Source organism: Purpureocillium lilacinum (genome assembly GCF_023168085.1).
Source record: "Purpureocillium lilacinum CBS 284.36 DNA, scaffold_8, whole genome shotgun sequence".
Classification (NCBI taxonomy): domain Eukaryota; kingdom Fungi; phylum Ascomycota; class Sordariomycetes; order Hypocreales; family Ophiocordycipitaceae; genus Purpureocillium; species Purpureocillium lilacinum.
Window position 1 is genome coordinate 2,568,867 of NW_027072118.1, and position 23,423 is coordinate 2,592,289.

General features: G+C 61.1%; 10 protein-coding genes across 10 annotated transcripts; 6 read left to right on the forward strand and 4 right to left on the reverse strand.

Moving 5' to 3' along the window:
* Nucleotides 1-177: 177 nt before the first annotated feature.
* On the forward strand, nucleotides 178-2,703 carry PLICBS_010499 (uncharacterized protein; the record flags this gene model as incomplete). Its single annotated transcript, XM_065601940.1, has 4 exons — nucleotides 178-543; nucleotides 636-1,110; nucleotides 2,180-2,349; nucleotides 2,416-2,703. 4 exons carry the CDS (start codon nucleotides 178-180, stop codon nucleotides 2,701-2,703), a joined length of 1,299 nt encoding a protein of 432 aa, XP_065458012.1.
* Nucleotides 2,704-3,032: 329 nt separating this feature from the next.
* Nucleotides 3,033-3,955, reverse strand: PLICBS_010500 (uncharacterized protein; the record flags this gene model as incomplete). The annotated part of the gene is made up of 2 exons (XM_018326372.1): nucleotides 3,033-3,113; nucleotides 3,179-3,955. 2 exons carry the CDS (start codon nucleotides 3,953-3,955, stop codon nucleotides 3,033-3,035), a joined length of 858 nt encoding a protein of 285 aa, XP_018174691.1.
* Nucleotides 3,956-6,695: 2,740 nt separating this feature from the next.
* PLICBS_010501 (uncharacterized protein) lies at nucleotides 6,696-7,756 on the forward strand (the record flags this gene model as incomplete). The annotated part of the gene is made up of 3 exons (XM_018326371.1): nucleotides 6,696-7,034; nucleotides 7,114-7,371; nucleotides 7,502-7,756. 3 exons carry the CDS (start codon nucleotides 6,696-6,698, stop codon nucleotides 7,754-7,756), a joined length of 852 nt encoding a protein of 283 aa, XP_018174690.1.
* A 386-nt stretch (nucleotides 7,757-8,142) lies between these two features.
* Nucleotides 8,143-10,058, reverse strand: PLICBS_010502 (uncharacterized protein; the record flags this gene model as incomplete). The annotated part of the gene is made up of 3 exons (XM_018326370.2): nucleotides 8,143-9,394; nucleotides 9,450-9,737; nucleotides 9,790-10,058. The coding sequence occupies 3 exons, from the start codon at nucleotides 10,056-10,058 to the stop codon at nucleotides 8,143-8,145; spliced, it is 1,809 nt and encodes a 602-aa protein (XP_018174689.2).
* A 2,102-nt stretch (nucleotides 10,059-12,160) lies between these two features.
* PLICBS_010503 (uncharacterized protein) lies at nucleotides 12,161-13,485 on the forward strand (the record flags this gene model as incomplete). Its single annotated transcript, XM_018326368.2, has 2 exons — nucleotides 12,161-12,535; nucleotides 12,619-13,485. The coding sequence occupies 2 exons, from the start codon at nucleotides 12,161-12,163 to the stop codon at nucleotides 13,483-13,485; spliced, it is 1,242 nt and encodes a 413-aa protein (XP_018174687.2).
* A 1,560-nt stretch (nucleotides 13,486-15,045) lies between these two features.
* PLICBS_010504 (uncharacterized protein) lies at nucleotides 15,046-15,672 on the forward strand (the record flags this gene model as incomplete). Its single annotated transcript, XM_065601941.1, has 2 exons — nucleotides 15,046-15,051; nucleotides 15,193-15,672. 2 exons carry the CDS (start codon nucleotides 15,046-15,048, stop codon nucleotides 15,670-15,672), a joined length of 486 nt encoding a protein of 161 aa, XP_065458013.1.
* A 368-nt stretch (nucleotides 15,673-16,040) lies between these two features.
* Nucleotides 16,041-17,118, reverse strand: PLICBS_010505 (oxidoreductase; the record flags this gene model as incomplete). Its single annotated transcript, XM_018326367.1, has 3 exons — nucleotides 16,041-16,392; nucleotides 16,452-16,854; nucleotides 16,908-17,118. 3 exons carry the CDS (start codon nucleotides 17,116-17,118, stop codon nucleotides 16,041-16,043), a joined length of 966 nt encoding a protein of 321 aa, XP_018174686.1.
* Nucleotides 17,119-17,833: 715 nt separating this feature from the next.
* On the forward strand, nucleotides 17,834-18,724 carry PLICBS_010506 (uncharacterized protein; the record flags this gene model as incomplete). The annotated part of the gene is made up of 3 exons (XM_018326366.2): nucleotides 17,834-17,966; nucleotides 18,020-18,090; nucleotides 18,143-18,724. The coding sequence occupies 3 exons, from the start codon at nucleotides 17,834-17,836 to the stop codon at nucleotides 18,722-18,724; spliced, it is 786 nt and encodes a 261-aa protein (XP_018174685.1).
* A 154-nt stretch (nucleotides 18,725-18,878) lies between these two features.
* On the reverse strand, nucleotides 18,879-19,670 carry PLICBS_010507 (protein transport protein bos1; the record flags this gene model as incomplete). Its single annotated transcript, XM_018326365.1, has 2 exons — nucleotides 18,879-19,607; nucleotides 19,668-19,670. 2 exons carry the CDS (start codon nucleotides 19,668-19,670, stop codon nucleotides 18,879-18,881), a joined length of 732 nt encoding a protein of 243 aa, XP_018174684.1.
* A 1,478-nt stretch (nucleotides 19,671-21,148) lies between these two features.
* PLICBS_010508 (uncharacterized protein) lies at nucleotides 21,149-22,654 on the forward strand (the record flags this gene model as incomplete). The annotated part of the gene is made up of 5 exons (XM_065601942.1): nucleotides 21,149-21,193; nucleotides 21,246-21,281; nucleotides 21,329-21,343; nucleotides 21,436-21,813; nucleotides 21,869-22,654. 5 exons carry the CDS (start codon nucleotides 21,149-21,151, stop codon nucleotides 22,652-22,654), a joined length of 1,260 nt encoding a protein of 419 aa, XP_065458014.1.
* Between the last annotated feature and the right edge of the window lie 769 nt (nucleotides 22,655-23,423).

The window sequence follows — 23,423 nt, forward strand, 5'->3', positions numbered from 1 at the left end:
ACCTGCATCTCTTCTGGTGCAATACATAAACCAGAAAGCCTGGACCGCAGGACTCGATCGATTACTACTCATACAAACGCCGTGTCTGCGCCCCCTGTCAACGCCCACTGTGGAGCGATTCAAAGCAGGCTTACACAAGACCCGGTCAGAAACGCATCATTGAAGGCCCTCGCCGCAATGCACGTCACGATTGCGCCAGCCAGCACCAGGACCGCAGCGGCCGTGATCCGCTCGCTCCTCGCCGAGGCGCCCGATTCGGTGGACATTCACGCCCTGTACCGGAACCTCGCCAGGGTGCCAAAGGAGTTTGCGGACAAGCCCAACTTTCACGCGCTGCAGGGTGACGTCGCGGATCCCACGACGCTCGACTTTACGGGGTCGGACGCCGTGCTGGCCATTACCCCGCCGACATTTGAAGGCGGCGACATTGTGAAGCAGGCCGAGATCTTGTCCAAGAATGTCAAGGATGCGATTGAGGCTGCGGGCAGCGTCAAGCGGCTCGTGCTGCTGAGCAGCATTGGGGCGCAGCTGCGCGAGGGCGTGGTCAGTATTGTCGCCTCTGGCGTCATCCACTTCTCGTTCCCATGAGAAGCCGGGCGTCGCGAGATACAAAAGTCTGTACTGACACGCCGCAGGGTGAGATCAAGACCAACAACGCGGCGGAGCGGGTGCTGGCCACGACCAATGTCCCGTCCATTACCTTTGTCCGCTGCGCCTACTTTATGGAGAACTGGACCATGGGCATGGACACGCTCAAGGCGCCGGAGCCCTTTTTCTTTTCCACCATCACGCCCCTCGACTGGAAAGTCCCCATGGTGGCCGTCGCGGACATTGGGTCGACACTGGCAGCGGAGCTGCTCAAAGAAGAGCCGGCGCCGTCAAAGCCACATGTTTACGAGCTGCACGGGCCACGGCGGTACACGCCGCTGGATGGGCAAGCCGCTTTCTCCAAGGCGGTTGGAAAGCAGGTAGCGGTGAAGCCGGTCGAAAAGAGTGAGCTGCACAGCTTCTACTCGCAAGTGTTTCCGCCGGAGATTGTGGGCGAATGGGTCGAGATGTCGACGAGCTTCCTCGAAGGCGGCGTGATGGCGGCCGATAAGGTTGACTACAGTAACGTGAATGTCGTGAATGGGCGGACGGAGCTGGATGAGGCTTTGGGGAAAGCCTATGCGCAGGCTGCGTAAACGAACGATTTTTGTCCCTCGCCAATTCCACTTGATGGTGGTTGGCAAGCTCGTCGCATTAAGGGCGCGCTCGAGTGAGACTCCCGCCACGCCGTCCTGCACAGAATGTTCTCGGCTTAGGAAGGACCTGAAGCACAACTTCATCAGACAAATGCGCAAACCTGATGCTAAATGAGTACACGAAATCATCACAATTTTATTTGAAGTACGCCACTGTCGCATCAGCAATGTATTCTGGCTTTAGTCTCCGCGGAGTGAATCTCCGGACGGTGCAGGGTAAGGCGCCGGAGCCGATTACTAAATAGCCGGGCCGGAGCCGGACGCAGCTATGCCGAGTCGAACCGAAAGGGCGTCTTAGCCTCAAGACCCGGCTAGTCGCCTGGGGTTGCACTCGTCCTGACAAGCTACATATACGTCAGGAACCATGCGGCCAGTAGTACGACAAACACTGCAGCGTTCGAACTTGGGTATCGCCGCGCGACTCCAAGCCGCAGCTTCCCCCTCACGACGGGGCTTGTTCACTGCGACTGCCGCCCGCAATGCGCCGAATGGCGACGCGGTCGAGCTGGAGCCGAAGTCGGGGGCTCTGAACCCGCGATGGCTGAGCGACCTGAGGAGTCGCATAAAGCGGAGCCTCTCGCGATGTCAGAGCGAGCAAGATGCCTCGCCGCTGCGGGAGCAGCTGGAGCGTCTGGACAGGCAATGGGTGGACCTGCTTGCCAGTCGCGAGGGTTTCCTGACCGAGCCCAGATGGCGCGGTCTGAACAAGCATTCGGTGGCTTGGGGAGACATGGTAGGCCACAGAAAGCCCGGGTTCAACTTCAACAGGTGCACCGGCTAACGAGAGCGATGTGATTGCGCGGGGCCAAAGGATAGCATGGTATGTCCACAGCACCGTGCGTAAGGCGATGAGGTGGCCGATGAGGCTAACAGCTGTCAGGGTAAGTCGCTGCGACGACAAGGCGCAGGTTGGTCAAGTCACTGAACGCAAACAGGGCACGTAAACAACGTCATATACAACCGGTTTGCCGAGTCTGCCCGCGTAAACTGGATCACGAGCTACGCCGCCACGGCGGAGCCGGCTCAGCGGCAACAATGGGATGAGCTCATGACGCCGAGGAGCATTGGCCTAATCCTCCGAAGCATCAAAACCGACTACAAGCTTGTAAGCGGCGGCCTCGGGCATACGAAACACAAGTTGGCGAATGACACTGACGCATCATCGACGCAGCCCATCACCTATCCGGACCAGGTCACGGTCATCCATAAGCTCTCGGTCAAGCCGGACTACGGCGCCGACAGCGTCATCCTCGAGGCCGTGATCCTGTCCGAGCAGCACAAGAGGATCGCGGCAAGGTGCTTCGAAGACATTGCCGTGTACGACTACCAAGCCGCCAAGAGGGCGCCCCTGAAAGACTTCATGGTCGACGAGCTCCGCAAAGTGTACGACCTCCAGGAGAAGAACAAGGCGGAAATGGACAAGCTGGCGGCAGCGATTGAAGAAGCTGTTGGCGCTTGAAGGGAAAGTGGATAGAGTCACCCGCAGATCTAGAAGACCTCAACTGTATCCACACTAGAGTCGGTCATCCATGTACGACGATCAGACAGAAGTCGCAGCCGAACTGCTTGGTAAGGTTCGAAAACAAACGTTTGCTATATACACTCTAACGATTGTGCCTATGTGCTGTTCTATATACGTGGGTGTGCCTATGTACGGGAGTGGCAGTATGTGGAAGCGACTGATATGTACGAGAAGTTAATTGGGAACCCTGTGCCATGCCAGCAGCCTGCGGCTTCGACGGGCGGTGGCTCGCAGCGATAACGAGGCATGCCCGCTGCATCGACCTCTTAGGTGGAGTAGACGGCGACGTAAGCAACCTCCATCATGCTACCGTAGCCGTCCTGGGTGTTTCCGTTGGGATAGCCAGGCTGTCGGAGCGTTAGCATGCTTCGGACTGCCTCAGAAAGTGAAAAGATTGGTGCCAACAACTTACCCAGTTGCCGCCGACGGCAACGTTGAGGATAAAATACATGGGGCTCTGAGCGACGGTCCGCCAGACATCGTGGTTTCCGAGGCGGCTGCCGGAGATCTGGTGGAACTGCTGCCCATCCATGAACCAAGTAATGGTCTCACCCTCCCAGGTCTGAGGGCGTCTGTCAATCTCGATGCGCCAGGTGTGCCAGCCCTGGTCCGGAATGCCGATGTTGCCGCCGATGCCGGTCCCCTCGTTGCAGATGCCGCCGGGGTACCTGTCGCAGTGCATCGTGCCGTAGCCCCTGAGCTGCCCGTTGATCGTCTCCAAGATGTCGAGCTCGCCGCACGCGGGCCAGCCCGTGCCGTGGCGGAGCGAGTCGCCGAGCATCCAAAAGGCAGGCCAGATGCCCTGCTTGTTGCCGATGCTGTTGCCGCCGAAGCGGATCTGGGCCTCGGCGCGCGTGAGCTTCCAGTTCTCGGGCGAGAAGGTGTAGGCGCTCTCGATGCGGCCCGACGACCAGCCGTTCTTCTTGCTGCCGTCCCGCCAGGGGATGAGCTGCAGCGTGGCGCCGCCGCTCAGCTGCACGTTCCAGTTGCTGTTGGTGTAGGTCTCGAGCTCGGCGTTGACTCCCAGGTCGCCCGTGATGATGTGCCAGTTGCCGCCGTTGGGGGACGATCCGGCCGCGCCGTCAAAGGTGTCCTGCCAGAGGCGGCGGAAGCCGCCATAGTCGGGGCCGCCCCAGGCGTGGACCGACGTGCCCAAGGCCAGCAGGGCCGCGAGGTTGAAGCGAACCATTTTGAAGGCTTAGATACCGGGGTGTAATATATACAGTGCAGATTTCGCTTCTGCGAGAATGCAACCCAAGGTCGGACTATTGAAGAAGATTGTCTTGGTGAAGGTATCACCAGATGAGTGGGACGTCCTCACATCTTTATACTCTATGTCATGGTCTGAAAGCACAGAGACAGAGACACTGCCAAGGTGGTGACATGACCCAACAAAGCGGATGACCGCGGCGCGGTGCTGGGACATGGATGCAAGCTCTACCGGAGCACAGGCCCTCAACTCCGACTGCGCACCCAACACGACTCCCCGATGGCTCAGCATCGGAGCATCCCATAACGCCCATTCGTCGGAGACATCACGGTCGGATGGTAGATGGGTCATGTTTCGCGAGCTTGTGCCTGGGCAGGCCTCCATACCACAGCTCCGCGCAAAGTCACCCCAGCACAAGTGACCTGCTACAGGACCAAGCCCTGGGGTGCATGAAGGGTGCAGGACAGGACGCAAGAGTAGTGCCGATCAGAAAGCCTGGGCATGGCGCTCTCTCTTGGAGGTTGCTACGCTGGGCATGCAGGAACTATGGCTCCTCCTGACCGAAGGGCCGAATGTGTGATGCCAAGTCCACGTGCGTCCGCGTTTAAAGTTCTAGAGAAGGGCCCTATAACGTCTGGTGAAACCTGGCGTGGGAGGGTGACAAGACGTGCGCGAGAGATATGCGCTAGGCATGCCAGTTGTCGGCGTGAACTTGCAGATTAAACACTTGCCCTTTGGAACGTAGGAGACAGTTTCGCTCTTTGGGATTGGCTGGTTGGACGCTCAGGGGGGGTGCGACAAATGAGAGCTGTCAAGGGCCAAACGGGGGCAGCGGGAAATCGGTTTCGACTGGCGTTGCACGATCTCGTCAAGGCCGGCAGCCACGGACCGTTGGCTGGCAAGCCCTGGCAACTCGGTCCAATCACGCCTGATCGCCAGCTTTGAAGGCGATCATCGGATGGGGGAGCTTCGCGACGAGCGCTCTAAGACCGCAGAGCGGCAGAATTCGACAGCCCCTCGGGACGGGGGACACGTCCACGCTGAAGAAATCGCAAATGTCTCATCTGTATCGGCATGACGAAAGCGCACGCAGTTGACAGAGGCCGCAATCGGGCAGGTCCAAGGTCATGATGGCCCCCTACAAGTGCCGGCAGGCGCCCAGGGCGGGCGTCGATCTTCCCCACATCAAGAGATTCGCTAGGCGCCGAGCGAAGGGGCAGCCGACAGCCCAGTGCTGAGGTCTGCTCCTCGTGCGGAGGCATCGTGCACAGTCACGCCTCGGGTCTGGTGTCTCTGCGAAGTGCTCGATTCTAGAACGTGACGGCGCCGAGCACCAGACTGGCCCCACCGGACCTGACCTCAGGCGAGTTTGACTAGATTGCTGGCTGCTTTGCTTTTTGGGAGTTGCTGAGTTGGCTGAGGCGATTGGTCGCATGCATTTCGTTTTTATGAGCTGCAATATCCAGTCCCACGACCACGGACATGAGAACCTCTTCTGGCAACAGCCTGCTCTTGACAGGGCCAAGACGGGAAAAGCCACGGCATTACCGTTCCGGCTCCATGCTGTTGGTCCGCGGTGCAACAGCGAGCAACCAGACATCAGGAACGCCAGGCACCGCAGCACGCAACAGGACGCCTCGAGAATCGGGGCTTTGTTGTTCACGGCCGAATCGGACCGGCCCGCCGGCGCTCATGGGGGAGAACGGCAAGGCCCCCCTCGGCGATGGCGCCCGATGCGATGAAGCGTCTGGCCCGGCCCCCCGCCCTGAGCTTGGACGCGAAATCGCATTTCGCCGCTCATATCGCCGACCCAGTGCGGCTGTCCTTTGCGCGACGGGCGCTATTTCCCTCTTTTGTGCGACTCTCGACATCGACTTCAAGGCAGTTTTGCCAAAAGCCGGCGCGCGTCACTGGCAGGATGTGTAAGCCTGTATGTGTGTTGGCTGGACCATGTGGCAGCGGCTTGTGAGCCTAACCGCATGTGATCCCGTGAGATGCCCACCATGTAGGTACCCTCGCGGCCACTCAATGTAACCTTAATCCTGGCACGCCTCGAGGATGTTGTGCCACTGTGAGTGCTTGACTACACGGCGATGCACTGTACGTATGCCATGTACATGTGTGACGAGGGACACGATGGAAGTGCTACGGAAAGGGTCCAGTCTGAAGGTGGAGCACGGGGTTGTCCCACGGCCCGCACGGAGGAGACGAGGGGTGGAGCATACGGATTGGCACCGACTCGGCCGGCGTCGAGCCGCAAGCCCCCGCAGAGGAGTGGCTGGTCGTGGCTCGGTACTGAGTGCTTTCCCCGCAGCCCGCTCACTTACACGCGATATCGCCGCGAGTCCGGCGCCCGGCCGACCGTGGAAGGTGAGCAACTCTGTGAGGCTCAAAACGAGAGCCCACGAAAATATGGCACAGAGTCGATACCAGAGGCAGTGCAAGTAGTTGTCTAGCTGGTCATGAGAGTCAGCAGTTCGCTGATTGTGCACGCCGATGGGCTGTTGACGGACTGTGCCGGACTTAAGATCTGACGTTGCATGAGAACCCCGCGGGCCGCCACCACGACGACGTCACAGATTTCCGCAACAGTAGCCGGAAAACGCGTTTGTAATCCTTCAAGTATTTCCCATGCTGTAGTTGGAGAGCTTCAGCTGCACAGCAAGTACATACAGTACAATACAGCACTGTACAATCGCCAACCGAAAGCCTTCTCGCAATGCCGGCCTCCGACGTTTTCGCCGCTGGGTCCACCGCCCTCGTAACCGGCGGCGCCTCGGGCATCGGACTGGCCGTGGCCAAGCTGTGCCGCGCCAAGGGCATGAAGGTCCTCCTCGTGGACCGCAACTCCGCCGCGCTGCGCCAGGCTGAGCAGGATGTGTCCGGCGCAGACGGTTCCTTCGCTGTGGTCTCGATCGTCGCCGACGTGAGCCAGGAGGACGACTGGCGCGCCATCAAGGACAAGGCCGTCTCGGCGTTTGGTAGCATCGAGCTGCTGGTGCTCAACGCGGGCACCGGATCGCGAGGGACGTGGGGAGACAGTGACTACTTCCGAACGGTGCGTAACTTTCACTTTCCTGGAGAGGGGGTCTGCCGCGCGAAGCGAGCGGCGATTGATGCTGACGTGGACCGCGTAGACGCTCGAGACAAACATTTTTGGCGTCGTGAACGGAGTCAACGCCCTGCTGCCCGTGGTGCGTGACGCAGCCAAGACCAAGCCAACTGCAGTTGTCATTACCGGCAGCAAGCAAGGCATCACCAACCCACCGGGCAATCCCGCATACAACGCCTCCAAAGCCGCCGTCAAGACCCTTGCCGAGCACCTGAGCTTCGACCTCAGGGCCGAGAGGACGACGGTCCACCTCCTCGTCCCGGGGTGGACCTACACCGGCCTCGTGAGTGCCCATCCTCCCGCATGCATACCCCGACCTCCTCACATGCAGCACCGCGATGCATGCAGGCAGAAGCCAGCCAGCACGCATTCTTGACAAACAGTTTCGGGACTGACGCTAGGCCGTTGTGCAGACTGGGGCCGCTGCCGGCAAAGACAAGCCCGCGGGCGCGTGGAGCGCGGAGCAGGTCGCCGACTTCCTGTACGAGAAGATGCGCCGGGACAAGTTCTACGTCATCTGCCCGGACAACGACGTGTCGGAGGAGACGGACAAGAAGCGCATGCTCTGGTCTGTCGGCGACATTGTCAAAGAACGGCCGCCGCTAACGCGCTGGCGCGAGGAGTGGAAGCAGGAGGCTGAGGAGACTATGGCCAAGACGCAGGTGTGAAGAAGAGGCGCTTAGTCTCGGCGCTCTGGGAGCTTGTGGCGTGAGATGTCCGAAGCACCCCCGTGTGACGAATGTCGTTGCAGTGCATCTCCTCGAACGGCCAAGACTAGATGGGAACATTGATGTCCTTCCTCTATGAAGCCCTACACGATATCTACTCGCTGGGCGCGGATACTGGACTGCGTGTATGTAGCCACGTGCAATACAGCATTGGATGCTACAGCAGTACCCCGGACTTGTTCCAATGCTGTCGCTATAGGACTGCAGGATGTCATCTGGCTTAGCCGACGCCAGCAGCGCCAACCAACGTCCTTCTCCTACAAGTCGCACCAGTCGGACCGACCTGAGGTTGCACTGCATCGCGTGAAACCAACGTCGCGGCCCGCCTATGCCACGGTCCCCTTGACCTGCTTGACGCGCTTAAGCTTGATGTCGCGCCAGAACCACGTGCAAACCCACGCACATGCGAGGAGGGAGACGCTGGTGATGAGCATGTACCGCTGCGAAACCGAGTACGCCCGCGCGATGCCGTTGCGGATAACCGACCCGACGGGGTACGACAGCTGCTTGTCCAGGTCGCCGTAGATCTCGTCTATGGGCGCGTCCGGGGGCAGGTTCTTGACGAGCTCGCGGCGGAACGTGCCCGTCCAGATGGCCGAGGACACGGAGGACCCGACAGCGCTGCCGACGCTGCAAAACAAATTGAGGATGGCCATGAGGACAGCGACGTGCTGATGGTCGGACGGCGCCATCATGGCCATTTCGCCCGCTAGGACCGTCGGGCCGCCGGCAATGGCGACGAGGATCTGGCACAGCACCACGTAGCCAAGCGGCTCCGACGCTTGCCTGAACTTGATCAGCAGCCCGACGCCCAGCATGCTCAGCGGGATGGAGTAATATGCCGCGATCCACTTGAACCGCCCGACCCGGTGGACGATGAGGCCGATCAGGATGCCGGCGAGGCACGAGCCCACGCGGTAGATGTTGTGGATGTACGTGGCCTCGGTTATGCTCGTGTCCCACACGACGTACAGCATCGACGTGAAGAAGCTGCCCCAGATGGACGACTGGCCAAACACAAAGATGAACATGATGCCGGCCGAGAACACGGTGCGATCCATGAGCAGCCGGACAGGCACCAGCTTGACGGGGGCCAGGAACTTTTCCCAGAAAACAAACGCCACGATCAGCGCGATGCCGGAGATGATCATGCCGATGATGAGAGGTGAGCGCCACTGCTCGGCTTGGTAGGACCAGATGTTGAATGGCAGCAGAAAGAGAGCCATACCTCCGGCCAGTATAACGCCACCGACCAAGTCTACATCAATCATGTACTTTTTGACATCCTGGAAGGTGATGGATCCGGTGCGTCGCTCAATGAGTCCGGCGTTTTCGGCCTTTCTGTCATTCCAGAGGAACAGGGCGGACAGTGGCAGAACGACAATGGGCGTGACAATGGTCCAGATGCCGAAGCCCCATCTCCAGCCGGGCCCGTTCAGGATGGCGTCCGACACTGGGCCGCCGACCCAGGTCGTGATGACATACGGAGACGATGCAAAGGCCAGCATCAGCGGGCGGTTCAGCAGCGACGACGTGTCGGCTATGAAAATGGTGAGACAGTACGTGACGCCTTGGGATCTGCTCAGGTCAACGGAGAGCTCGCGGCGGAGGCCTCACGATCGATCAGACGTACCCGACGGAGCTAAACACCTTTGCCGCGGCAAAGGTCTCGACGTTTTGGCAAAACGCCATCATGACGAGTCCCAGGACCCAGACGAACAGGGTCAGCGCCAGGCCCTGCGGACGGCCCCAGGTGTCGAGGATCTTGGCAATGGGTATCTTGGTCAAGCCGCCGATGATGCTCGACATGACCTCAACGGCGGCCGTGAGCGAGTGCTTCTCAAAGGCGCTCGTGACGAACGGCTCCATGGCTCCGACGACGACTTCCTCTATGGATATGATGAAGTAGATGAACCAGATGCTGGCAGTCATCAGCACTCCCCAAGCCGAGAGCCGTGGGGGAATATGCTCACTTGGCGTAGGCGGCGACGAGATGCGTCTTGGACCACACAGTCGTGGTGGCCTCGACCCTCCTCACGCCTGCCTGGGTCTCATTCTCAAATGTGTTTCCCGTCGCGTCGACATCGCTGTCGTCGGATTCGCCGGCCGCAAAGGTTGTCGCCGCGCGACCGGTTCCTCGACCACCCCTCCTCTGGACGTTCGAATGGCCAAGAAGGGGGTCGGTCGGCCGGGGGCTTGTCATTTGCGTGAGATCCTCGCTGGATGCCGACGGCGACAGCATGGTGTTCTCGTCCCCGACTTGGGGATCGGATCAAGTTCACAAACTGCGCAGGAGAGAACGGGGCCCGTGGGAGAATCGAGGGCGGAGCCGCCGAAGCGGGCAAGCGGGATGGTGTCAGATTTATATGACTGCCTATATCCGACGGTTCGCCGAGCGGAGTCCGCCTCTCGTGGGAGCAAGTCGGTGCCACTATTCGTGCGCGCCCTGCACGCGCAACCGTACTAAACGCTCCGCTCTCGCTCCGGTGGCCTGGGTCTCACGGCGCGAGCCCCAACGAGCAAGCATATTGCTGCACACTTGGCACGGTTACTGTACCACGGTACACTGGAGTCGAGTGGCCGTCTGACTCTTGGAATGGGCGCGTCCTTTATCCTCCGACCAGGCCGGGGAGGGATCGGCAGAGGATCCGCCGAGGCCCAATGATGGATCTTATCTGATGATCTGATAAAGAGCTGAGGCGGAGAGCCTTCGGTGTTGCCACATTGGGCGGCAACGCTGCATGAGCACTACTAAATCGGAGACTTCCAATCACGGAGGAGAACAGGCATCGCCGAGCTGGGGTGGCCGCATCGGAATGGCCTGCCGGTCCTGAGCGAGGGCTGGGTGTCGCCGTGTGAGTGACTGCTGTCGAGAGGGAGACTCGAGCTTGGGATTGAGCAGTCACGATCTGCCAGCAGAAAATCATGGGAAATAAAAGAGCTCTTGGGATTTCCCGACTTGACAGTGCCGTCGGGTAACGATTGACGCAAGAGGGTTCGACGCTGACCATTTTCGACTCGAGCCGCACATGGGGCGTCATGTGCATTCATGGTCAAGGCCCCATTCTCACTATCTCGCAGAACCACGCTGTGACGACGATTCACTCGACGGAGACGTTTGATGGACAGAATAACGCTCGACCTGACACCTGGAATGGACGGCGACCACCATGCGCGACGCATGGGCTGCACCGCAATCTCCACCCGCCTCCCTCAGCGTCGCAGCGAGCGACCCTGCCCGCCGGGAATCAAATTGCAGGATCTGAGACGAGGCGCAGGCTCAACCAACAACGGGGCAACCGACCCCCCGGCCCGCGCTGCAGTAGAGCATCGATCTGCGCCGGGTGGGCAGTGGCGGCAAGCCATGCGTGCTGTTCCCAGCTCCCACGTTTCGGCGCGGGCGTGAGCGATTGCTTGGGGGCCGGTTGGGCGCGGGGGACCACGGTCGTTGACATGGACGCCGCGACGGGTAAATCGCCGGTAGGTAAGACGGGAACTTTGGCGCGCGGCTGGATTATACGAAGGACTCGATGGAAGAAAGGCAAAAGGTCGGTGTGAGAAGATGGATCCATGGATGGAGGAATCCACGGAGGCAATGTGCACGAGGTACAGCGCGGTACGAGTGCCTGCAGCAGGGGAATGTCCCGCCCGCCCGTCGCGGCCCCCACCCCCCAAACCCCGACTTTTCCTCCCGGTTCTGCCGCCCGTCCATTCTCCAGCAGGGGCCCTCTGTGGCTGCCCAGGGTCCAATCCGCGGATGGGTCCACGTGACGCCTCAGAGTTCTCGACTCTTCCCCACTGGGGAGGAAAGACTGGACGGGCGGCCCCCAGAAGCCTGGGAGTCGGGACTGGTGCCGCTGTCGCTCCCGCTGCTGCTGACTGCGGGCTCGCGGTTCGTCTCCATGCAATTGGAGCCAGAGGGTCTGCAAACTGCGTGCCTTCTCCTTCTCTCTCCAGTTCGCGTGGTAGCTGCACTCGAGCGCGAGCGCCTCGTAATCTATTAGGGGCCTATTGCCTGGTACCCTGCCCGTCTTTCTAGCAACACAGCTTCTGTCCGAGGTGTCTTCCCTCTCCCCCATCCCAGCCCAGCCCAGCCTTACGCACGCACACGCACACACGGCCCAGGCCATGCTGCATTGGCGCGCCCTCCCTCAGGGTTGCTGAGGTGCTGATCCCGCCGAAACAGGAGGCTCGCCCGACCGGCCTCCATCCCGTCCCGTCTCATCCAATACCTAACCTACCTACCTATCGGCCCTGCCGGCCTGCCCGCCTGTCTGCCCGCCGTTGCCCGTCCGCGTCGTCCGCGTCCGCGCCCCGTCGCCGTCGCAGTCGCCGTCGCCCGTCATGTCCGAGGACGACGTCGACATGCTCGGCCCGGACGGCCAGGGCTCGACCCGCGTCGACCGCGACCGCCGCGCCCCGCGCTTCAGCTGGACGCCCGCCTACGAGGCCACCTTCTTCCGCAGCCTCTGCGACAGCGTCCAGCTGGGCCTGCGCGAGAACAGCAGCTTCAAGGCCGAGGCCTGGGAGCGCGCCGCCCAGGCCCTGCAGGAGAAGCACGGCGCCTACCCGGCTAAGAGCCACCTCATCAACAAGAGCGACAACGCGAGGAAGCGCTTCCGCCTGTGGCGCGGCCTGCGCGAGGATCCCGACTTTCTGTACAGCCCCATCACGAGGACCGTGACGGCCAGCGAGGACGCATGGAGGGCGCACATCGAGGTAAACCCCTCCCCCCCATGAGCATGGGCATAGGCATGAAGCCCCCGATGGCGACCTGCTGTGGTGCTGACACCGACTCCCAGAAAGAGCCGCTATCGAGAGCCCTTCGTGGCCGGCCCTTTGACCACGAAGACTTCATGGAGATTCTCTACCCCGACGTGATCGGATCCGGCGGCGCGCCGAAGCGCATCATGAAGCCGCGTCGGCGGACCGACGGCCAGCCCGGAGACGAGCCCGACATGCCCGGCACGGGGGTTATCAACCTCCAGACGGACACGACGCCGGGCCAAGCGCCCGACAGCCCCGAGAGGCAGCGCGCCTCGCTCAGCCAGACGCCGACCGGCTCCGCGCCCTCGGCCGCCGCTCCGCAGGCACGACCGACCTCGGCGGCGATACCGCCCCGGACCACGTCCTCGCAGGCTAGCGCGCTGACGCCGCCGGACGAGTCTGCGAATCAGGCCAAGAAGCGCGCCCTGCCCATGGGTACCGACGGTCCGTTCGAGCCGCCCATGACATCTTCGTCGAGCACGCCTGCCGGAGCTACGTCGCAGCCCGCGTCGTCGCCAGAAAAGAGACGGCGCATGTCATTGCACAGCGACACTCTCCTGCCCGCGACGTCGTCCACCTTGAGCGTCTCCGCGGTGCCGGGCATTGCCCCCAGCTCCGCGAACACGACGCCGCTGTCCGGCCCGGACGGGCATATTCTGGGTTCCAAGCCCAGCCCGGACGGCATCGAGCAAGTCAAGTCTGGTGCTCCCCCGCTGTGGCAGGAGCTGGCACTCGATCTCTTCTTCAAAGAGTTTGCCGAGCAGGATCTGGACCTGCAGGTCAAGATTGCAGAGACGGTGCTCTGCGATGAGCACAGGGCACTCGTCTTCTGCAAGATGCCCTGGCGAGTGCGGCAACACTGGGTGAAGCGGCTCAGCGAGGCCCACCACAAGACCGGTTAAAGTGCGAGGAGGGCCTGCGGGCTCTTCCGTCAAGGACGCGCGCGTGGTCACAACTCACGACGCACCACGGCGCACAGCGTGTGTACAAATAGGAACTTGAGCAGCGCGGAACGAAAGAGGAGGAGGGGTTAACTCGGCGCATCGGTATGTGATGAGCTCATGGACAGAGGACGTGTCGCGATACGATGATACCCGTTTGGCGAGGCGTTGGAAACTTGTTGCATTAAGCGAGGTCGAATTTTCGGGGCAAAGGGGGTCTTGCATTGTCGGGACTTGATGATATCCTAGGTATGGTACGCTACCTCGGGGGGGAAGGGGTTTTGGGGGAGTGGGTGTGAGCAGAGGGGGGGCGCGCAATGCGTGTAATAACTAGTTAGTACGGTTGGAGTTGATTGCTCAACTCGTTGGTTGTTGGTTGCCCGCATCCTTATTAGGCATGAGAGACTGCGTACATACGTATGTATTGGAGCAGCGTTGTCGACGGTTGAGCAATATCTCGGAGGGCTGCGCCGGCCTGCCAGTAGGGTGACTCCGTCATTATTACAGCATGTAAGGTATGTACAATCGTCGGCGGCATGCGACGGCGGGACTGCACTTAGCCTGCCGGGAGTCCGGGACGTGTGCTGGTCCTCGGCACCGTCCCCCGGACAGCGGTGGTGGTGTTTCGCATGCGGCCTCCAGACGGTTCGTGCCGCGGGCGATACAGGTACCTCTGTCGACAGCCCGCACCAGCCCCCCTCGGCCCAACAAGAGGACGCAACTTCTCGGCCGAGTGAAAGCAAACGTCAAGTCCAGGAACGCGGGAAGATTCTCGAAGAAATCGAATCGTATCATGGGCGTATGTGCGAGCGGGTACCGCGTCCCGCCCGCTACCGACGGGGGCCTGTTTTCCCTCGCCTTAGGTGGTTTCTGTTCGCGCCCCTCGGCGCAAAACGGGTCGTTTTTTTTCTGCGGCGGGAACATGCGCGAGCAAGCAAGCAACAGGCCCGCACTAGGCGTACCTGACGTCATTCCCTCCATGCAGCGCGTGCACCACCGCCGCAAAACTGCTGCTGCTGCTGCTGCTGCTGCTGCTGCTGCTGCTACCGCGCAACGGGCTGGCTGGCTGGTGAGGTGGATTGCCGGCCGCGACCAAGCTGGACAGCAAGCTCCGGCCGTCTGGTCTGCCCACCTGACGTGACGACGGGAGCTGCCTTTTCCTCCCCCCATCCCCATCCCATCCATCACATCCACATCCCACCGCGCATCCGTCCATCCATCCATCCATCTTCTCTACCCTCTCACACACACACACCACCCTCTCGTCCGTACATCTCGCCGGCGCGTACACAAACGCCCTCCGCACTTCGGCTCTCTCTCGCATACCACCTTCCTCCGCCCCATCATCATCAACCGTACAATACCCTCGCAGCCAGTATGTTTGACACTACCTAGGCTGCTTGCCCGTCGACGAGGCTCTGTTTCGCAACCCGCTGACGTCGTGAGCAGTGTCGTACGCAGACGTAGCCGCCAGTGGCCCCAAGCAGTCTCCCTCCGAGGTAAGAAAAGACACGCATGCCCATGACCGTCGTCGCTGTCGTTGTCGCTGGGCTCATCCCCTCGTGATCCCGCCCGCGCGTCGCACATGACACAGCGGCACTCCCTCACTCCCTCCCTCCCTCCTCATCCCTCCAAGGTTCCCCCCTCCGCTCACGCGCCATCGCTCAGGCCGCCGCCCCGGCACCCCCCGAGATCATCGCCAACGAGTCCGCCTCGACGTCGTCGCTCATCGACGTCGACGCCCCCAGCGTGCACACCGTGCCGTCCGACTTCCTCGAGCAGGACGTGCAGACGGAGACGCAGGCCGCCCGCCGCGACCGCGAGGACGCTGCCGCCGAGGCCAAGGCCAAGGCCGAAAAGGCCCGCCGCGATGCCGCCGCCAAGGCCCGCCGCGCCGACAACTGGCTCACGGCGCAGTTCTCCAAGCTGTCGGACGGCAGCGCCGGCGCCCTCGCCCTCGCAAACGTCGCCGCCGTCGTCGGCCTCAGCTCCTACCTCGGCTACCGCGCCTGGGGCCTCTACGAGAAGGGCCGCCTCGACTGGAAGACGGCCGGTGTCGGCGTCGGCATCCTCGCCGCCGTGGGCGCCCTCGAGTCCGTCTTTGGCGGCTACCTGTACAAGGGCAAGAAGAAGGGCGGCTCCTCTTAGGGGGCTGGTGAATCTGCGGATGCGGGAGTTGCAGTGTGTGGGCTCTATTTCGGCGTCGGGTCGGCCATGGGTCTGGTAGTGTAAACGGCTTGTCTCTGCTCTTGTGTATCAATGTTAATACCGCCTCAATCGTGCGCCCTTGCCTCGATCACAATTGTGACATGCACTCGCCTTCTGTGATGCGCTTGTTCACCCGTCCATGACTGTATTCGTTTGTTAAGAGTGGTTTGAGCCGTCTATTCTGTAGCCTCTTTATATACGCTAGCCGTGTCATACAGCGTTGGTGATACAGACATGCGTGGCATGTCGTTAGTACATGGCACAACTCTGAGTGTGCTCCGAGTCTCTTTTCCCAGCCTACCCAGGCTCTACTCCTTCTTCTCGGCCTCGGGCTTGGCCTCCTCCTTGGCCTCCTCCTTCTTGGGGGCCTGCTCCTCGTGCTTCTTCTCGACGAAATCGTTGGCGGCACGTGCATCCTCCCATACCGGCGCCGGGTCGTCCACGGCCTCCACTGCGGGCGCCGCATGCGTGTCAGACTCGGGCGCCTTGGTGGCAGGCTCAGGTGCCTTGGTCTCCTGAGCGGCAGACTCAGGGTGCGCTTCGCGCAGGGCCTGTACATCGCCTTCCGGCTGCGCGCTACCGGCCTCCTCGTCCGCGGGGTCGTCGGTCAGCTCGGAGCCGTAGATCTCGGGGTACTTTCGGAAGCACTCCTGCATGCCCCTGTCGAATCAGTCAGTATATTTCGCTCGCCGTGCCAGCTCTGTCCACTGTCGACGTACTGGAACTTCTCGATGCAGTCCATGCCCTTGGGCTCCTCGTTCGAGTAGACGAAGCAGCTAAAGGCCGTCTTGAACTCCTCGCCGCAGGGCCCGTGCGCCATGCCGCCAAGGCACGGGCAGTCCCAGTTGATCTCGCCCGTCTCCGGGTTGAACGCTCCCTCCTGTCCGGCCTCCTCCTCCAGCGCCGCGGGGCCGCCCTCCAGGGCTGCCGTGTTTTGCGCGGCTTCGGAGCTGGGCTGCTTCTGCGTCTCAGCCGCGGGCTTCTCTGACGTCGTCTGCTTCGCGGCCGGGGCGGCGCTCTCGGCCTTGGCCTTGACCTGTTTCCGCTTCTCCTCGATCACGGCATCGACGGTCGGCAGGTCGGACTCGGCAAAGGCGGACGGCGCGGGCACTGTTCTTTGCACTGGTTCCGGCGTCAGCTGCGGTCAATTCTTGCGGGAGAGGAACCGTCCGCACCAGTAGCCTCGTCCGCAAAGACGGAGCTGGTGTTGTAGTAGTACACGGCACCGACGGCCAGACCCCATCGCAGCGCAGAGCTCTTCCAGCTCCGCGGCTTGTCTGCAGGGGATGCCGTCGAGGCGAATCGTCGGGGGGCCAGGCGCCCGGCGGACCTGGGCATGCCGCCCAGGGCCTGGCGAGAAGCCGACCGCACAGCCGCGCGATACATGGTGCGCACCGAATGTGAGGATGGGGAACGAAAGGAAAAGGCGCGGTGGTGAGAAGGGAATGATCGCATCAGGGTGTTGCCCGGAGTCGCCAAAAAAGATTGAAGGCCGGCCGGATTGGTCAGCCACATCCAGGCGTCACCAGTGCACCACCACAGGCACCGCAACACCCGCACGCCGGGCCACAGCGCCGTGGAGCACAAGCCAGGGCACCCACCTGGGTATGACGACAGCTCCGATGATTAGCCGTGGTGGACCCTCCCCCATCCGTCCAGGGTAGCAGCCAGAAAAAGCAAGGTTGAGCTGAATCGGGCGGGCGCAGCTCGTGGCCTGAGACCATCCATGTCGAGAGCTGAGCTGAGCACTCACACGACACGACACAACCACGACACGCAGCCGAACGTGCAGAGGCTTCGCAGCCTTCCTGCCCGAGTGAGATGCCACGTGTTTGACGTTGCCGCAAGCCTTTCCGCGTGCATTGACCATCACAGCGGAACGCCAGAGGCTCCCCCGGACGCTCTCCCGAGTGGGCATTTTGCGAGGGTTTCGCTTCTGCTGCGCATCGGATGATCGGCCGGCGGTGACCAAGTTACCAAACCCTCGGCCGTCCGCTGCCCGCCTGATCTGCACTCGTCCTCGTAACAATTGAGACGGCTTCACGCGCCCGGCAGCCCTTTGATCCATTCCCGTCTCATTCTTGGATACAAAGCAAGGACCATGGCCTCGCAGACGTTTGAGTGGCAGCCTGCCAAGCTGCTCCAGGACCAGGACAGCACCTCCGACTTTGCCCTGCTCGTGCTGAACCAGCCCCTCAAGAACGGTGCCAACCTCCGCAAGCTGTGGAAGAACGGTTCGTGTCTGCGGCAGCGTGCGTCCCGCGAGTCCCTGCTGATGCGCTCCTAGCAACCCTCCGCGTCGCCGCAGACGGCGGCGCCAACCGCCTCCTCGAACTATCCTCGTTCCAAGGCAAATTCGTATGGCCCGACTCGTCCCACTGCCCTCCTCCCGCCCGCTGACGCTCCGCAGTCCAACCTTCAGGCCATCATCGGTGACCTCGACTCGCTGTCGCCGTCGGTCAGAGACTTTTACTCCTCGCAGCCCACGCCGGCCGAGGTCGTCCATCTCACCGACCAAGAGTCCACCGACTTTGCCAAGGCGGTGGCCTGGATCCGCAAGACGCGGCCCGACGGCCTCGACGTCGTCGCCCTCGGTGGCATTGGCGGGCGCGTCGACCAGGGCGTCAGCCAGCTGCATCACCTCTACCTGCTGCAGCCGGGACCCGACTACGCTCTGGGCCGGCTCTTTCTCCTGTCCGGGTCGAGCCTCACGTTTCTCCTAAAGGCCGGGAAGCACCTCATCCGCGTCAGGGAGGACGGCGAGGATGTGGCGTTTGGCAAGCACGTCGGCATCCTCCCACTCCAAGGGCCATGCATCATCTCGACCAAGGGCCTGGAATGGGATGTGACCGATTGGGAGACGCAGGTCGGCGGGAAGCTGAGCACGAGCAACCACATCCTACCCGACACTAAGTGTGTCGAGGTCCAGACGTCGAGGGACGTACTCTTCACAATAGCGTTGCGACAGGTTGAAGGTGAGGACGTGGGATAGGCCCGTGACACGTGTGTTTCAAATTGAGGCCCCAGATGCCAGCAGATATCGGACAGTATTGCAAGAGACAGCCAAAAACGCCGCGCTCGAAATGAACATCCCGTGCCGTGACGACGTAGCTTCGTGCAGCGGCGGCGGGCAGCGCCTCGCCGCTTCACCGCAGGTAGTGGAGGACCAGCCAGCAAAACAGGAAGAAGATGATTACGCCGGCAAAGAAGATCCACTTGTCCTCGCGCGCGCGCCGCTCGACCATGCGGATGGTGTCGCCGCTGACGCCCAGCGTGTTGGCGACGCTGTACAGCCGCTTCTGCGTGTTCTTGAGCATCTCGCGCTGGTCGCCCAGGTCGCCCAGGACCGCCTGTCCCCGGGCAATGTAGTCGTCGAGCGCGCTGTGCGTGTTGGCGAAGAAGTTTTGCTCGCGCAGCGCGTGCGCCTCGCGCATCTCGTCGGCCGAGCCCGTCGTCAGGGGGCCGCCGCCGTACGCGTTGCTCCGCGGTTGAAAGGCCGAGTTGGTCGTCGTCGTCGTGGCGTTGGCGTAGGGGTTCTCAGGCGTGGCGTTGTACGGCCGCCTGCCCAGGAGCTCTGTCCTGTTGTTCTGGTGCTGCGCGTCCTCCCTCGCCTTCTTCAGCCCGTCGACCTGGGAGCGAAAGTCGGACAGGTCCTCGCGGAAGCGCTTGACGCGCTCAAAGGCCTCCTCCTGTTTCTTGGCGACAATCTCTTGCCGCGCCAGGTGGTTGTACTCGTCGAGGGTTTTGGTAAAGGACGCCAGCGAAGCCGACACGTTGCCGATCTCGGCGGGCGTCGGGGCGCTCTTGTCGTTGAGACTCGACAGCTCGCTGCGGATCGCCTTGCTCTGCCGCAGGGCAGAGTTGTACTGCACGTTCTAGGTGGCGGGCTGTCAGCCTGGGTCGGGCAAGCTGCGCCGAGCTGCGACGAGACTCACCATTTCGAATAGCTTCTTTTGCCCAAGGCAATCGGGCGATTGTTTAGCAACCGTGTTGTCGACGTGCGCCGTGGAGGGTTTCACGTGGAAAGGCCACCTACGAAATGCCTGATGGTGGTCGGGCTCGGAACATCCCAGTGGCCGTGACAGGGGGCGGCGCCTGTATCCTGTATCGCTGGCGTATTAGAGCCGCGCTTGGCGCCTGGTCCTGCTGTGCGAGGTTGTTGACGACAAAATACTTTAGTTCTCTAGCACACTGGATTCGTTCGCGTTGCATCGCATTGCAGCTGGAGGTAGGGCTTGGCGACAAATCTTCTCCGCCAGCAACCGTTCAAAAATCACCATTCGCAACCTTGGCCGAGACCGATGCGCCAATACACTCCGCGCTCCACACGGCACAATGGGGGGTCAAGGTGATTGGGCGTGGCATCCTCGAGCCATGGTGAGCAGTAACGCGGCAGGGCCTTTTCAGGTCTCCCGAACCGAAATGTACCTTAATTACACATTGAGATCTGAATCGGCTTGGACCATGATACGTTCAAAGTAGATGATATGCACAAAGTTTCCCCTGCCGCTTTGGGGTTTCGTCCAAGACGTGCTCCTCCGTCGCCCGTTCCGATGGTTCAAAGGATCGTCACATCGATACGTAAAGGCTACGCGCAAAACCCTGACTATCCAGTTCCCTTCAAGAGCGGTTGCATCTCACTAGTGATTGTCATTCAATAGTATTTTTTGGTGCTGCCATCCACGCGGCTGTCCATATCGCAACCATCCGCCAGCTCGATTACGTTCGACGACCTACAATGACAAGGTACTATGCGGCCTCCAAAGTAGCCAGGATACCAGACGAAAGTCAAGGCAAAGAGTCAACTCGTCAACCTGTTCATCCTGTACGATGTCGCCGATGTCGTTTAGGGGGCCGTTGTTCCGTCTCCAGACCTGTCCCACAGTGCCCACGACTGTAGCCTACCTACCCTGTAGCACCAACCTCGCGTGGGGCTCTAGCGTAAATTTTTGGCTTCAAGTTCACGCTCTCTAGACGGAACATCATCTCGCTCTGACATAAGTCCGTAACCGTCTTGTGATCTTCCAGGGCGCTCTCATCGCTATGTGCACCAGATCATCGCATCTATCGCCCTCCTGTCCGATGCAGGCGTGGCATTTCACATCCCAGACGTGAGCTTTGCGACCCCAAACGGGAACAGATGGCAAGATGGTGTCCTTGCCAGTCTCGACAACAGTGGCCGAATTGAGCCGGTTCAGCATCGCATTCGTCGTTGCAATCAGTTCCGGAGCATGCTTCAGTCTTCTTTGTATTGCCATCTACCGCCTGCTTCTTCATCCGCTGGCGAGCGTACCAGGACCCCGACTAGCTGCAGTTTCGAGCTGTTGGCACGCCTACCACGTCAGAAACGGCCGGGTAAGAGTGCTGGCCACGACTTTGCATGAAAAGTACGGCGACTGCGTGAGAGTCGGAACAAATGAAGTGTGGTTCAACAGCAAAGAAGCCTTCGATCAGATATATAGTGAGCATTGCTATCTCAAACGCCTTACATGCCACCCGCTGACACGACCAAGGCACTGGCAGAGGCTGCGAAAAGTCTGACTTTTATTGTAAGCACATTACTCTGGCTTGAAGGAACAGACGGCTAACCTTCCAGTGGCCACGAGTCTCAGTAGACCTCAGCTGGACTGGCGCTTGCGGACACACTTCCCCGACAATCTGGATCTCCTCTCTGAGCTAAACACGAAACGGTATCGCTTGCAGAGGCGACTGATTGGCCGCACATATCACGCGTCAAACGTTGCGAAATACGAGCATGCCATCGACGATGTGGTGAACCGCGCTGTTACGAAGCTTGTTTCCCTGCAGGGCCAAGAGCTTGACCTGAAGGAATGGATGCACATCATTGCCGTCGAATGCCTCGGCGCCGCTGTCCTGTCCTGGTCGCCGGGACTGCTCAAAGATGGCACCGACTGGGGCACGATTGAGCACAGCTACAGAGGCTGGCGGAGGAAGAGCGTCTTTGGCCTGTTTCCCATCATGATCAAGATGGAACTCCTGTCGTCGGATGTCGGCAGGGCTTTCGCCGCGCTCTGTGGCGTCACGTACAAGACGCCCGACAACTTTCGGCCATTCTTTCCTGTCTGTACCTCCAACGTGCTGCCACTTGACCAAGGACTTTATTGACGCGGGCCAGGATGTAACGAGACGGGTATCGCGGCGAGTCAAGGCTGCACTGAGGGCGAATCCGCCCAAAGACAGCCGCCAGGACCTCCTCGCGGACCTCATCCAGCTTCACAAGGACAAACCCGAGTTTAACGAGCTTTACCTGAGGAAAATGGCCGTGACCAACTTTGGGGCCGGCCACGAGACCATGGCGTCCACACTCACGTCCACACTCGCCATGGTTGGAACCCATCCCCAGGTTCAGCGACGCGTAGCCGACGAAATCCGTTCAACGTCAAAACCTACGCCCTACGCCGACGCTGCCAAGATGGCGTATACGCGCGCCACCATCAAAGAGGCCATGCGTCTGTACCCCGTAGTCTCCATGGCCCTCCCCCGCAAAGCGCCTGCGGGTGGCCTGCAGGTGGACCAGCGCTGGTTCCCTCCCAACACGACGGTCGGGTGCAACCCCGTCGCGCTGCATCGCAACAGCTCCATATTCGGCAGCGACGCCGCGTGCTTCGACCCGGGGCGCTGGCTCGGCGCCGAGGCGGGAGCCGAGGCGCGTCTCCGGGCCATGGACCGGTATAACCTTGGCTGGGGCGGGGGTTCACGATCCTGCCCAGGCCGCAACCTCGCTGAGCTCGTCGTGTTCAAGGTCGTCACAGGGCTGCTGAGGCACTTTGACGTCGAGGTCACGGAGATGCCACCGGAGGAGGAGCAGAGGGCTTACTTTCTCTCCATGTTGACGGGCGTCAGGGTGCGCTTCTTGCCGGCCGGAGAGGACAGTGCCAAAACGGATCTAGCATCCGACTGACAGCTTGATCGACGGGGCTGGAAATGGAGGCGCTTGGAGTCTACGGGTAGAATCGTTCTTGACTTGACAGGGCAGCTTGGCACGCGCGGCCTTTACGTTATAGCGCTTTAGACAACAGGGCCAAAGAAGTCACCCATGGATGCACTACTGATACGGTTTACGGAGCATTACGAAGTGGCAATTTGCGAGACACCGAAAGGGGCTGCTCGGATCCATATGGTTCTTGGCTTGACGCTACTGTCGACGTCTTACTGGCCTAGGCGAACGTCGCTGCGACGGGCTCAAGACCGGCAAGTGACCGACACGAACAGAAATTTGGGGAACAGAGCTGTGTCGAGATAAGGACAAGATGCAAGTAATATCGGACGGTCAAGTTGTCGTGAGAATTCGTCGCTAAACGGTGGACTGCCATCATGCGAGAGACCTGCAGCCCTGCCCCGTAGCCTATCAAGCTGTCAGACTATACGGGGCGGCATATCGTCGACTCGTGCAGCTCAGACAAGCTCCCGTCGTTGCAGCCGGAACGAGGCGACCGAGGTCGTAGGCATCATCCAACCTCCAAGGGGATTCAGCCGGCAGAGGCTCGTCTGACCCATGCCAACTCGCACTGCTCACCCCGACTCAGCCGTCTGAACTGAGGCGTCGCAGAAATTTCAGAGCCGACGGCTCCCATTCGCAAGGTGCAGAGGCTCTCACAAGCCACCAGGTCTGGAAGGGGGCAGCACCGGTTCGCCCCTGGAGGCAAGCCTGGCGGGCCATCCACTACAGC